Source organism: Elaeis guineensis, chromosome 2 (assembly GCF_000442705.2).
Source record: "Elaeis guineensis isolate ETL-2024a chromosome 2, EG11, whole genome shotgun sequence".
NCBI lineage: Eukaryota > Viridiplantae > Streptophyta > Magnoliopsida > Arecales > Arecaceae > Elaeis > Elaeis guineensis.
This window is the reverse complement of record NC_025994.2, coordinates 112,972,538-112,986,379: the sequence shown is the minus strand read 5'-3', so window position 1 is coordinate 112,986,379 and position 13,842 is coordinate 112,972,538. Positions and strand designations below refer to the sequence as shown.

At 35.8% G+C, this 13,842-nt stretch overlaps 1 protein-coding gene across 2 annotated transcripts; it reads left to right on the top strand.

The window, feature by feature from the left end:
- Positions 1-3,400: 3,400 nt before the first annotated feature.
- On the top strand, positions 3,401-13,842 carry LOC105044360 (protein tesmin/TSO1-like CXC 5). Of its 2 annotated transcripts, XM_073252797.1 has the most exons (10): positions 3,401-3,621; positions 3,707-3,972; positions 4,607-4,633; positions 4,735-4,842; positions 8,208-8,385; positions 10,380-10,727; positions 11,114-11,217; positions 11,320-11,414; positions 12,396-12,797; positions 13,427-13,842. In XM_073252797.1, the coding sequence occupies exons 2-10, from the start codon at positions 3,743-3,745 to the stop codon at positions 13,642-13,644; spliced, it is 1,710 nt and encodes a 569-aa protein (XP_073108898.1). In that variant the 5' UTR covers positions 3,401-3,621; positions 3,707-3,742; the 3' UTR covers positions 13,645-13,842. The 2 variants fall into 2 exon arrangements, with proteins under 2 accessions (XP_073108898.1, XP_010920528.1); XM_010922226.3 differs by lacking the exon at positions 4,607-4,633.

Genomic DNA, 13,842 nt, shown 5'->3' with positions numbered 1-13,842 from the left:
TTTAAGATGCTTGATTGGATGCAACAAATGCAATGCAATGTGCATCTTTGCGAATATGATATACGAATAGTTTTGTATTCATGTAACATATAAGAAACCAAATGAGATTGAAGCCATCGTAACATGGATATGTAAATGCGGCTCATTTATTCGGTCCTTGCAAACCAAGATGGCTGCTCATTTTTTTTGTGGCTGTGGCTAACTAGTCATACCCATCAACGCTAGTACGATATGTGAGATCTTGTGTTTGGCTGCATGCAGCCGTATACAGCCATAGATGCTGTCAAGGGCCACCTAGCACTATTTCTAGGACTTACAAATTACACCCCCGCCAGATCTCAGTTGGATCCGACTTGCATGGACTCAAATGCATGTAAGTTAGATATGAGTCCGGGGAATGGATCCATGTAGTTGTTTAGGTCCAAATCCGAGACTAATAAAAATTTATTTGACCCTGCAGGATCATATATAATTATTTGATTTCCATCAAGGCCCAACGCAACTTGAATACTAACCTGATCCATACCCCATGTTTAGCTAATATAGAATAAAAATTTTATATTTATATTGCTCGTTTTTAATAAAGTTTATTAATTGAATGTTGAGTTCACACGATTTGAATTGTTTTGAGGGTATGAAGAAATTTGTCTTTTCAAAATAATAGGACGGCGTTGAGTTCTCAGGCTAGTCCCGATTCATGTTTGGGCAGACCAAAATTGAGTCTATAGTTAAGATGATTTCTACCTAGAAATTAAATTTGACTCAATATCTTGGATGGATGCATTATGAATTTAAATATAATCTCAAACCTACTAAAAGGGTGTGACGAGATCAAGCAACACCCAAACCCAACCTAAGTCAGAACCATCCTTGATACATCCATTTTAGCGTGTGTTATCTTTTGATTATATATATATATATATATATATATATATATATATATATATATATATTAATGATAAAATAAAAATACATAAATAAATAAATAAAACAAATGCTAGAGCAAAGTTTTGAATGTTCTAGGTTAGCAACCACATGCTCTAACCAATGATATTGGAGAATCTAGATGGCATAAAATGGAAAATAGGAGATGAGAGACCAAGCACATCTCATGCACAATTGTGTTATAAGACTTTGTTTATGTAGTATAATAAATATCCATCAAGAATGGTTCTTTATAAATGAGACAAACAATGGAAGCATATAGTTTTTAAAGTTTAAAATATTCAACATTATTAATCTTTTTTTAGAAGAAACATTAATTTTTTTTCTTTTTTGGTACTTGCAATGGTCATGCATCCCTAGCATGTTAAAAATACAATTTTCACTTTTACATTTAAAGCCAGCTTTGATGCGTGACAATCACATATCTAACCCACAAAAAAATGTTATCATACATGACTTTTGTCTATTGAGTAATGTAAAAAGGTAATATAGGATTTTTATGCTGAATATTAGTATAATTTGTACTAAGTTGTTACAACTGATCATATCCAAGAGTCAACACCTAGTTACAAAAAAAAAAAAAAAAGTGAAGACCCACATTTAAATCCCTTATGCACATCAAAATATTAAAAAAAAGAACCATTAGATCTTGATCAAATCTAATTTAGTAGACATTGCCCTAATTTTTTGGATAACAATAAATCCACCGAGAGAAACTATATCACCAAAAAGAAAAAAACCTCCATTAGTCATATAAGATTCGTTTGATTCGTGGGAAGAATTTTTCTTTTCAAAAAATTATTTTTCAGAAAATTACTTTTTAGGAATAGCATTTTGGTATATTTGATTGACCATGGGGAGATGACTTATTATAAAATAGCTTATGTTTGGATGAGCATCTATTTTTCTGAAAAAACTGTGTAAAATACCTATTATATCTTTAGTAGATATAAAATCATATTTTTTTACTCATAAACTTTATATAAATATAAATTTTATATTTATATTAATATAAATATAATATTAATATATCATAATATAACATTAGATCATAATAATTTATTGTGTTAATATAATACTAATATATTAATATAATATAAATATTTTAATATAATAAATTTATTAATATAGATATAAATAAAATATTATATTAATATAAATATTATATTAATAAAAATATTATAATAATATAAATATTAAAATAATATTAAAATATAATAAAAATTAATATTATATTTATATAAATATTAAGATAATATTAATATAATATTATATTATTATTCAGTATTTCATCCTAACTATTTATCGATATTTTATTAAATTTTAGTTATGAATCTTAAAAAGATATTTTAGGAAGAAAAAAATACTACCATTTGTGCCAAAACCCATCTTTCCTATGAATTTTTATTTTTCATAAAATATGAAAAGTGATTTTTCATAAAAAATATTTTTTTCACTCTCTCCTTTTGAAACTTTAATCAAATAAAAAATTTTTTGTTTACTTTTCAGAAAATCCATCCCCCCGCCCCAACTTAAACTTCGAGTTCAAACTTATTTTTTAACCCATAAATACTCTTCAAAGTGACGGCTCTGATCTAAGCAATATCCTCAACGTCTCCAAGTGTTTTAAAACATTCGGGTCATATTTATAGTCGTACAATTATCATCCAACGGTCGCGATAAATGCGGGTGATGTCAGCGGTCCTAAATTCCGGGTTTCCCGGCAGTTAAAATATCAGTTAAGGCTCATGTAGTCCCGGTATTGTTCACCGTAGATCCCCAACTTTACGGCAAAGAACCGTTTACGGTAAACAGCCTCCTCGGCGTTTTGGCGTCGAGTAAAACCTTTCCATTTTGGCGCATTCCGGTAAATCCAAATCAGCCTTCTGGCCATTATAGCCCCCAAACTCTTCTCTCTCCACTCGCCTCTCTACAAATCTAGAAGCTCTCGTGTTGCCCTCCAAGCCAGCGACGTCTAAACAAATCTCATCCCTACACGTGTCTCAAAAACCCATCACCCACGCCTCGACGACTCGTGACGTAGTTTTTTTAGCGGGAAGGCTTATTAAGTTTTAATCACACAAGTCCGTACAGATATTCAGAAACTCACAGAATCTCCACCGTCCAAATCACGATTTTATATCCATCTGACGGATGACATGACGTTTAAGATTTCTGACCACGTGATGCGACGCACGATTTGATATTATCCTTTAGGGAATACTATACCCACTCCCGGAGCTTTTGTGTAGTTTTAAAAAAAATTAAAAAGGAAACCGATATTCGAAGATAGCATCGCGGAATCCGACGGGGAGGAAGCTGGCATCGCGATGCCTATGAATTCCAGCCACACGATCTATATGCGAGTCCTCGTCCGTCCGATATCCTCGTCGATGAAATCCGACCGTCCAATATTAGAATTTGATTTGAAAAGTAGAGAGGGAGAGAGAAAGAGAGAAGGAAAGAGAGGTCATTCGCTACTTCGTCCCCTCCTCCCCTTCGTCTCTTACCCAAAAATCTCCCGCAGCGCAAGAAAAAAAAATCCCGTCTTTTTTCCGTCTCCGCCTTTCCGCTCGTCGCATCCCCGCGGCTCGATTCTCGCGAGGATCTCCGGTGCCGCTTGTTGTCATCTACCCTACCCTCGTCGATTTCCGATGTAGCCGTGATCGATTGGAGGTGCTTCAATTCTTTGGAATCTTTGTCGATGGAGGGTTTGGTTGTTTCTTGCGGGAGTGGATAAATCTTTTGGTTTTTGGCATAGGTTTTTGGTTTTTGAATCTCGGATTTGACGGCTCAGATGGAGCAAGGCATTGGACCTGCTGCATCGGCTCCATCTGATTTGCCCCCCAAGAAGCTCGTCCGGCAGCTTGATTTCACGACGGCGTACGGTGGAGCTTCTCCTGCGATGGCGGCAGCCGCGGCGGCGGTGTCGAAGGCCCTCGAGAAGCCGTCACAGCAACAGCAGCAACAGCAGTCGCTGCCGCCGCCGCCGCCGCCCATCTCCCGCCCTCCCTTTCCGATAGCCGTGTGAGTGTCTCTTTCATTGTTTCGGTCTAATTTTTCAATCTCTTTGGGGTGATATGCAAATTTTTTAAAAAATCTTAGGTTTTCTATTTTCGGTTTATTTTTCTGTTTTTTCTCGGGCTTCATATGCTAAGCGATTCTCTTTTGTGAACCGGCGATCCACAGCATGATTACTTTTGCTCTTATTGTTTTTCCCCTCTCTACCGTGAAAAGTTCCATCTTTGCCTCATTTTTACCGTTTTCCTTTGATGATTATTTTAATTCAATTTGAATTTTTGATGGGTTAAGAAGGGGTTATTTCGTTTCCTTATCCCCATATAGGTAATGAATTGAAAGTCCTCTGGATTTTAGGAAAGAATGCCCAATTTTTGAGTTTTGAAGATAGTATTTGATTCTGGGTTGTATATATGCGGTTGAGAAGTTTCTTTAAAGTTCCGTACTTGAATTTAATGAAAAAAGGATATTTTGTTTGCTCAGAAAAAGCAAGGGGAAGGTATTCTTTGTTATGGAGCAAACTTTCATATCAGTGATGCTTTACTATAGATGGCCAGATTTTTAATTGCTCATGGTAAAAAAATTTTCCCTTTTTTCTTTTTCACACTCCCACATCTTATCAAATTTAGTTGTTAACATACAGAACAGTGATGATCACTGGAAGGATTGGGTGCGTAACAACAAATTCTTTTGGAAGTTTATTGATGTATCCCTGCGACATATAAATATCTTTGGTGACAGTACTGTCATAGTAACCCTTTATCTCTTCAGGAAACCGGAGTCTCCCAAATTACGGTCACGGCCATTATATGAAGGAAAAGATGGTACCCCTACAAGAAAAAAGAACTGCAACTGCAAACACTCAAGATGCTTGAAGCTGTAGGTCAAATGATTTATTTATTTATTTTAGTTCTGGGATGGGTTGTGGATACTGTTTTTGACTACCATTTGATTACTTCGTGCATTACACTTTCTAACATGATTGATTTGTCCATGCATGACTTTATTAACATGATTGTGTGACAAATTATGGTAAATGACGGAATAAAGTCATTATCAGCATCAAGTATAAATATTGAGGATTTATAGCTGATCTAGTTGTGCTTAAGTCGCAATTAATGTTTTCTCCATGATGCACTTTTGGACTGTATCTTATCATGCTAAAGGGATATTGTTTTTTGATAGCAAATGATAGGATGGTTAATGAACATAGGTATGGTTGGCCTGTTCCTAAATATTGCTTGTTATACTTATGTGGTAGTTATTAGTGAGCGATGATCATAATGTATGCAGTTTCCTTTTTTCACATCATGAACAAAAGTGTTGCATTATGATGTACTACGATCTCTTAGGTATTTTAATTTTTACCCTTATGCATGAAAACATTTACCTTTACATGTTGTGTTTTATGATGAGTCTATGATTTTCATTATAGTGTAAGTATTAGAACTCCAACTACTATTGACGCTATTGTACTGTGGAAAGATTTTGCAAGACAAGAAGCTGATGTTGGCATCCTGAATAAACTAGATACATGTTAGAGAGGGTTTAGATGGAAAAAGCAAGCATGTCTTAAGTAAGTGGATAAAGAGAAGTTGGGAAGGCAGGCTGTGTTGAAAGAGAGGGAAGGACATAATGGGAGTGCATGAGACAAGCTTATCCTTGCACTGGAAGTGGCTAAAAGTGAAATGAGAAAGAGCCTTCTAAATGTGCTGCGACTCAAGGCAGATAATTCTTGCATGAAATCCACTAAAAGTAAAGAAGCCAGCTTCAACTCATCATTACTAGAGGCTTATAATAGGTGCAATGATCCTCGGAACCAATGATAAAAGTGCCCATATCGTAAGATTTACATATATGAACGAAATAATATGCAAGTAAGAAGTAACATATGTTTGTTATGTTTTAAGTCCAAACCTACACTTCCCGACACAGCACAAACAGACACTTAGAAAACACGTGCTTAAGTTTAGCAGCATACTAGAACAATCAGGTGAGTTGTGTGATTTCTTTCATGTAGTCAAGACACTTCTTTGCTAGCCAAGGGGAAGATAATTTTTGGGTTCCTTGGTGTCCCATGCAGGAAGTTCTCTGGAGCACTTTAAAATACATTTCATATGGCTTTTAGACTCTAAGCTTTGACTTTCAAATAAAATAAGAATTACCTTCCAATACTAAACCCTGTTGAGTAAGGATTTTAAATTATTATCAATGTCACCCTGAAAGGTTCTCTTAGGACTAGCCACTTGTTTCCTCTGCAACCCCATTCTTTTTTCTTACTTGGACTTTTGGTGTTGCTGATTATGTCGGATGATTTCATAAGCGAGCTGACTGTCTTGTCAACCCTAAATTTTACCTTATGCTATTAAACAGTGGCCAACTAAAGTCACTAATCTTCTCCTATTTTTGAACACCTAAAAATCTAAATGAAGAATTCTGTCAGCACAAAATGCAGGGATGGATAATTTGGAAATGGCAAGGGCATGGACTGATATTGTCATGAGGGTTTGTGCTCCTCACTAGACAGGTGTTGTTCCTCGACCCTTTAGATTTCCACGTTGACGTCCTTTTTGATATGCCTTTAGTTGCTGCTTCCATTAACATGTTATTATGGCTAACAGCTATTATAAGTTAAATTATGGTAAGTCTATTGGTGTAGAAGCTGTTAGGCCTACTATTTCAAGGTTATACAAAACACACATTGTGAATGAAACTTGCTATAGCAATCAAATAATCTCTTCCTTTTTCAGTTAATGTCTGCTTAATAGCTGCCCGCAGTTTGAATCAGACACCTGCTGTGACCACCTTGAGTATTTCAAAACTACATAATCTTTCCATGTGACAATTATGGCATATGTTGGTCACTAAGTTTCACACTTTTGCGAGCATGACAGGGCAGCAATCCTGTAACAGTCAATAACTAGACCCATTAATAAAACCCAAGTTGTACTGTGCTGCCTTATATGAAGATCAATAAAAAAGAAACTCGACATGTGTGAAACATGCATGCAGGCATACATCAGTCATAAAGTTTCATGCTTTTGTGAACATGACACAGGCAAGCAATCCTGTAACGGTCACTTATTAGACCCATTAATAAAGCCCAAGCTGCACCGTGCTGTCTTGTATGGTGATTAGTTTGTACAACCAGAAATGCTGCATGCAAGAAACATACATGCTTATTTATATTGTAATGCTCATCTGTTGCTTATGCATCTAGCTTGTTGCTAATTTAGTTATGCATAAATGTGTTGGTCAAATCATGTTTAAGGTGGTAGTGGTGTGAGATGTGCACCACAGCATATCTTGCCTCCTTTGGTATGAATATAATTATTAATCCTGAAATAATTGTTATTTAAAGACAACAGCGTGTGACTAGTTCATGTGATGCTATGCATGTGGCATGTTCATCTAACCATGCAATCGAGATAAAACTAATATTGTGCACACAGATATATACATTTGAAGTTGCAGTCATCAACGTATTCTGTTTAGTTTTTTCTTGAAAAATGTGATTCTTGGGGTTGCCATTGTTGTTGGATTCACATTTAAGCTGTAGTTGTGTTGTGAACAATTTTTAAGGAAAAAATGTGTATTCATTTTTTTCCTGAAGTTTGTTTTGTTATATTGATATAAAGCTAGTTGAAAAAAAAAAAAAGAAGAAACTGCTGCATGTTTGTTTCATCAATAATAGAATACTCATACATGGAGAATAAGAACATTTCACTGTGCAAAATTTCTTGCTCCTCTTCATACCCATAAATAATTAATAAAAAATTAACTTAAATAAAAATCCCACTTAAGCAGCAATAATTTGGGAGGAGAAAAAAGATGTCTCCTGCTGGGTGCTGACTGCAGACTGCTAAGTAGTGCTTATAGCAGAACAAAAATATTGATGATTTACATGCTTGTTGCTGATGGTTTTTGTGTAAATTCTGAACTGGGAAAAGGTAATGTATGGACTGAAATCAGTGCCTTCAATAATAATAAAATGTTAAACATGTTGTTAATTCTCGTACATAGCTACAAGTACAACAATTTCTTTGACATTTCAATAAATAAACCTGAAAAACTTAAGATATGCTAAGTTTATCTACTTTATCTTCATGCTCTCTTTCATTGCTTTGCTAATAATTTAGCCATTTGTATTGTATAATTCGCTGGCATTAACACAATGATATTTTATCTTCTCCTTTTGTTTACCTTTTCATTATTTGATATTGATTCTCATTTTGCATTGTTAGGTACTGTGAGTGTTTTGCATCTGGGGTGTACTGTGATGGATGCAATTGTGCAAACTGTTGCAACAATGTCGAGAATGAAACTGCGAGGCATGAGGCTGTTGAAGCTACTCTAGAGCGTAACCCCAACGCTTTTAGGCCTAAGATTGGCAGTAGTCCACATGCAGCCAGAGATAGCAGGGTATGCATTTGTTTATCTGCTGGAATACAAAATGGTTCCTTAATGGTTTATTTCACAAATCACACAGGTGCATATATGTGTGTATATACATGTGTGTATACATATACTCATGTATGTTGATGGTCTGGTGGTTACTGCTTTTTAAATCAGCGTGTTAACTTAGGATGCCCTTTGACGCTATACAATTCATCAATTTTTCATGAATTATTCATCAAAATTAATGCATTATTTGTCTATGTTCAGTTGTACATTTGCGCGATTGTATTGTTTTTGCACATCCAATAGATTTTGTATTGGTTATATCAATGAATTAGGACATGTTTCCTGCCCCAATTCCCCAGCTGAGGGAGGAAAACATGACTCATATATTTGGGTGGTTTTTGTTTTCTCCAGATTACGGTTTTTTCATGTTATTAAGAAAAGGAGTTATTGCTCTTTATTTCCAATTTAGGTTTTCCTTCTGTGAAATATTTACGATAAATTGATCGATGAGATTATTGAGTTATGGTCGAATGTTTTTGTCATTGACATTGGATGGCCAAAGTTACATGTTTTTCAGTGAATGAGTCCATCAAGTTTTTCTATTATCATGAAATCATTCATTTGTTTACATTGCATCTACATTGGAACCAAAAAGTCTTACATTGTACGCGATCATCTCCCGCATGGATAAGCATTGCACATCAAGGATCTTTCCATGGTATTTTGTGCTGCCCAATTCTCAGATTTATTTTGTTCATTTGAGAAATCTATGATTGGCCTAGATCTGGAGCCATGTCGATATGTCTTCTAATCTAACATTATTTCACATATCTTGTAGAGACATGTTTTAATTCTTTGGTGTGCATCCCTGCTTGGGTGCAATTATGAATGTGGTTTTTTTTAGTTTTAAATTAACTACATGATATCCATAAAGGTTTATTAAGAAGGGCAAGAGAGTATAATATATTTTGTTATCCTTTATCTTTGTAAAGGACAAAGTGGCATAGGGCCATAAAAATATTAATTTATATAGACAGTAATAATAATGTTTCAGTATTCCATGTGATTAAATTTCAAGTATGCTAACACAAGGATCAAATCTATCAATTATCAAATGAGGAGAGGAGGGATGAGAAGCATATGACAATGTGTGCTCACCAACCGAGGGCTTATGTTGCATATGCAGACTGATGGAACCTATGCAAGCTCCTAGTAATGCATGAGGACGACATATGCCATTATAGCGCAGTTACCAGACCACATCTGCAGTGTGGCCTGATGCAACTTGTTAAAATTTAAATCGATGTCACCAATTATGTTACCTTTTTCAGTTGAACTTGCTCCTGTTTTTTTTTCTAACGGCAACCATATATATATCACAAGGGCAAAGCATTTATCATTGGTTCACGTTCCTTGTACAACACATGCCAATCAGTTACAGAAACAAAGTGATATAAATATGCAATGTGTGTGCACAAGCACACAATTTCAAGATGACCATATCCATAGCCAGAACAATGACTTATGCCAAATATCTTGTACTCCAAGAAAAAAAGACTCATCCTAACTATCTGTTGTTGGTTTTTAAATTCCTCATTTGCCATCCACTCGTATTAAAGGCTGCTTCTTTGTCGTTGCAAATTTTTTCTATATCCTTTCTTAATTTTGCATATTATAGTTTGACATGTTTTTTTGACTCCCGGTCAACCTAAAATCAACTCTCTGCCTTTTCAACCAGGCTTGGAACTGCATCGATTGTGTCACAAACTCTTAAGAATATAGGGGAAATTGTTCTGCTAGAAATCCAAGACAATTCCTTCTTGAAGAGAAAGCCTAGTTTATAGTTACAACTAGTTCAAGTTACTACAATAAAAGATCTACTTTGGATAATTTTGACCCAGGGTTTCAGAATAATAAAATAAGAATTTTAATCAAACTGTGTTGTTGCTAATTTATATATTATTAAATTAGTCATGTTTGCCTACTAACATGAATTTGTCTTTTTATGCTAGGAGGAGGCAGGTGACCTCCCTTTGTTGGGGAAACACAACAAAGGATGCCACTGCAAGAAGTCAGGGTGCCTCAAGAAGTACTGTGAATGCTTCCAAGCCAACATTCTCTGTTCTGAAAATTGCAAATGTATGGATTGCAAGAACTATGAAGGGAGTGAAGAGAGGAGAGCTCTATTCCGTGGCGACCATGGAAATGCCCTGTACATGCAGCATGCTGCCAATGCTGCCTTGAATGGGGCTATCGGACCCTCTGGATTTATCTCTCCTTCAACATCAAAGAAGAGGAAAAGCCAGGAGCTTTTCTTCAACACATCAGCAAAGGATCAGCCCATTCGTAGGCTTGGACAGGTAATTCTGGCCTTTTGCACTCTTATGAAGTGTCATATGCAACATAGTAACTGGCTAGCTTTTAAATTTGTTATTTAGTTAGATCTGCTTGAGAAATAGTAGATGAAAAGCTTGCATTTCTCCTTTACGCCACTTGCTATAAATAGATTAAGAAATAGCATCTTCTACTCCACTTCTTGGAAATTTGCAAGATGGTTTGGGATGTAGAATAGTTAAAATTACTTGCCTTTTGTGGTGCCCACCTGATTAAAGATGTTAAAGCATTAACTCCAATTACCACCACCACCACATTGCCTGTGCTGTAAGAATCAATGTGTTTATGCCAACTTGAAACTGATGAAGTGTGCAAAATCTTATTGATTTCACCAAATTTCTATGTCTATCAGGCTAGCCATCTAAAGACTTCAGTGCCTGCTGCCTCTTTTCCTTCTGTTCCTGTAGCCCGTGCTGTTAATCCTGCCCCATCAGGATCTTCTAAAGTCACTTACAGGTAGGCAATTAGTTACTTTACTTTTAAATTTATGTTGAAATTCTCGTTAAGGTACTCTTTACTTGCTTTTGTGAGAATTAACTTCTGTCATGCATCCTGAAGGTCTCTTCTAGCAGATGTTGTCCACACTGAGGATGCGAAGAAGCTGTGCAAGGTTTTGGTGGCAGTATCAGGAGAGGCTGCCAAAACATTTGCTGGTACAAGCGCTAGTAAAATAGGAAGCTTTGTAGTAACTGGTCCATATCAATTTACTTATAATGTTTCTATATGATGAATGAATGTGGTATTATATTTTATGATGTTGAGATGGTTATTAAGCTTTTTTTTACCTCGAACACCGCTTGCTAGTAACCAGTCACTTTATCATACCATCTCAAACAATACTGTGCTACCAGTACTTTCAGAAACATGATCAGAATAATCAGGAGAGCGGTTATAGTTATGGCTGTTTTCTTTCTTTCTCCTATAATTTAATCATGTTTTGTCTCTTCCTTGAAAACATTTTCTTCAGCTCTCAAGGATCACCTTATGTTATTAATAAAATCCAAAAGTAACACATGATTCATGATTTTTTTTTCACTTTGTTGCTTTGAATTGCTTGAAAATGTTTCATAGTATTTTACTTTTTCTGGAGCAGATTGTTGAGGATAATAATTTCCTACAATTACCTTTTAATCCTGATGGTTGACTAGCATTCTCTTTCTAATATTTTCCTTAGCGGTGAAGGTTCTTTACTTAAACTTCAGTGTAATTTTCTCAACTCCTCTTTTCTGGTCGATTTCTGGTGATTCTTGTGAATTGTGTGGTTGTTAATCCTATGGTTGCTTTTGACTAATTGAATGCGGAAATGAGAGGGATGCTCCGTGGTTTACTTTTACATTCTTGAAAATTGAGTACCTAGGCTTCACATCTTTTTAGAGATATGAGGCTTCTATGTCATGCATACAAGTTTCTGTTTGCATCTTTGTACTTTAACAAGAGGAGTGTTTTTTCAGTCAATTAAGGTAAAATATCAAATTTAGTTGCAGGGATTATTGATCTGACTAAAATTTCCCTTACAAGCATTTTAATTATAATTTGTTTGGTAATCAACCAACTTTTCTAATCAAGGTTTTGTTAGAAGTCATCAGATTTAGGTTCTATTCATATCCTTACTCTCTAATTTGAATTTTTTTCAGATGGAAAAGCTCAGGAGAAGCTTGGGGAGATGGAAGATCCAACGGAAAGCTCACTTGCCTTATCAAACGATGACAGAGGTGAGCATCATCAGGAGCCAGATGCACAGAAAGCATCAGCTGATGAATGTTCAGGTGGAACTCATGCAGATAAAACAAGCATGCAAGAATCTGTATCTGACTTTGCTGATGGCCAGAAAGGGGTCAGGCCTATGTCTCCTGGCACGCTAGCACTTATGTGTGACGAGCAAGACACCTTGTTCATGACAGCTCAAGACAATGGCATACCTCCTAGATTTCCCTACAAGCAGAATATGTCAGAGGTCTATGCAGAGCAAGAGAGATGTGTGTTGATGGAGTTCCGAGACTATCTCCATAACCTCGTAAACCGTGGAAGAATGAAAGGTAAACCGAGCTTCTCACAATCATCTTCATGGACATTGATTATAGAAATCATGTTTACAACTTCAAGTCAATTCTTATCTACTGATATTTTTGCTACCTCAAGGATGACAATAGCACATGTTTTGGTGATATTCACTTGGATCATGTTTACTTCTTTCCTTTCTTTCTTTCTCTTTCGGTTTAGTTTTTAAGAATCTAATGAAAGATGGAGTATGCTCCCTCCCTCTTAAAGCAAAGGAAGGATGGGTGGAGTATGATCTTCAGCGGCCCACCACACCCTATTGATGTGATAGTTTTCGAATTGCCAAAAAAAAAAAGAAAGTAAGGTGTGGTATCTGGAAGGGGATGAACTTTTTTGCGGCCTGAAATTTTAAACTTGCATCCCACAAGAAATTGGCTGCCGTTGGTGTGGTTTCTGAAATGGGATGAACTTTTTTGTGGCCTGAAATTTTAAATTTACATGCCACAAGAAATTGGCAGCCCCTTTCAAATGATTAAAGAGTTGTTTTGAAATTCTGAATAAAATACTATTATTCAGTCCGCCCCTTTCAAATGATTATTTCCTTTTTTTTTTTTTTTTTTCCTGTTTAAGTGTTGGGAGAACCGACAGTTGCTTTTCTTTGTTACAGAATCAAAGTACTCATCGATGGCCATGAAATCTGAACCTTCCAGTCATCAGGAGTTGACTGTTAATGGTGTTGATAGAGCCCACTTGTCGAATTCTGAAGAGACTTCTCAAACTGTGAGAGCCTTCCCGGCTAATTCCAGTAAGTACCCTCCTGTTGCGCAACCCATCCCAGGGAATGATGGAGACATAAAGCCTCGGACCGAGAATTTGGACATGTAGAGAAATAAGAATAAAAAATATAGCAATTTTCAAAGCAAATTGCTGCATCTTTGCATAATTTTCTGACAGTGTGGGAACGTTGGAAGGTTATGCCGGAAGTCGATCGATGATTTAGAATTGATCGAGCCCATTGAGCTCTTTTTTTATTTCCCTCTTTTCAAACTCATTAATCAATGTAATTTATAAATAGTTTATTCA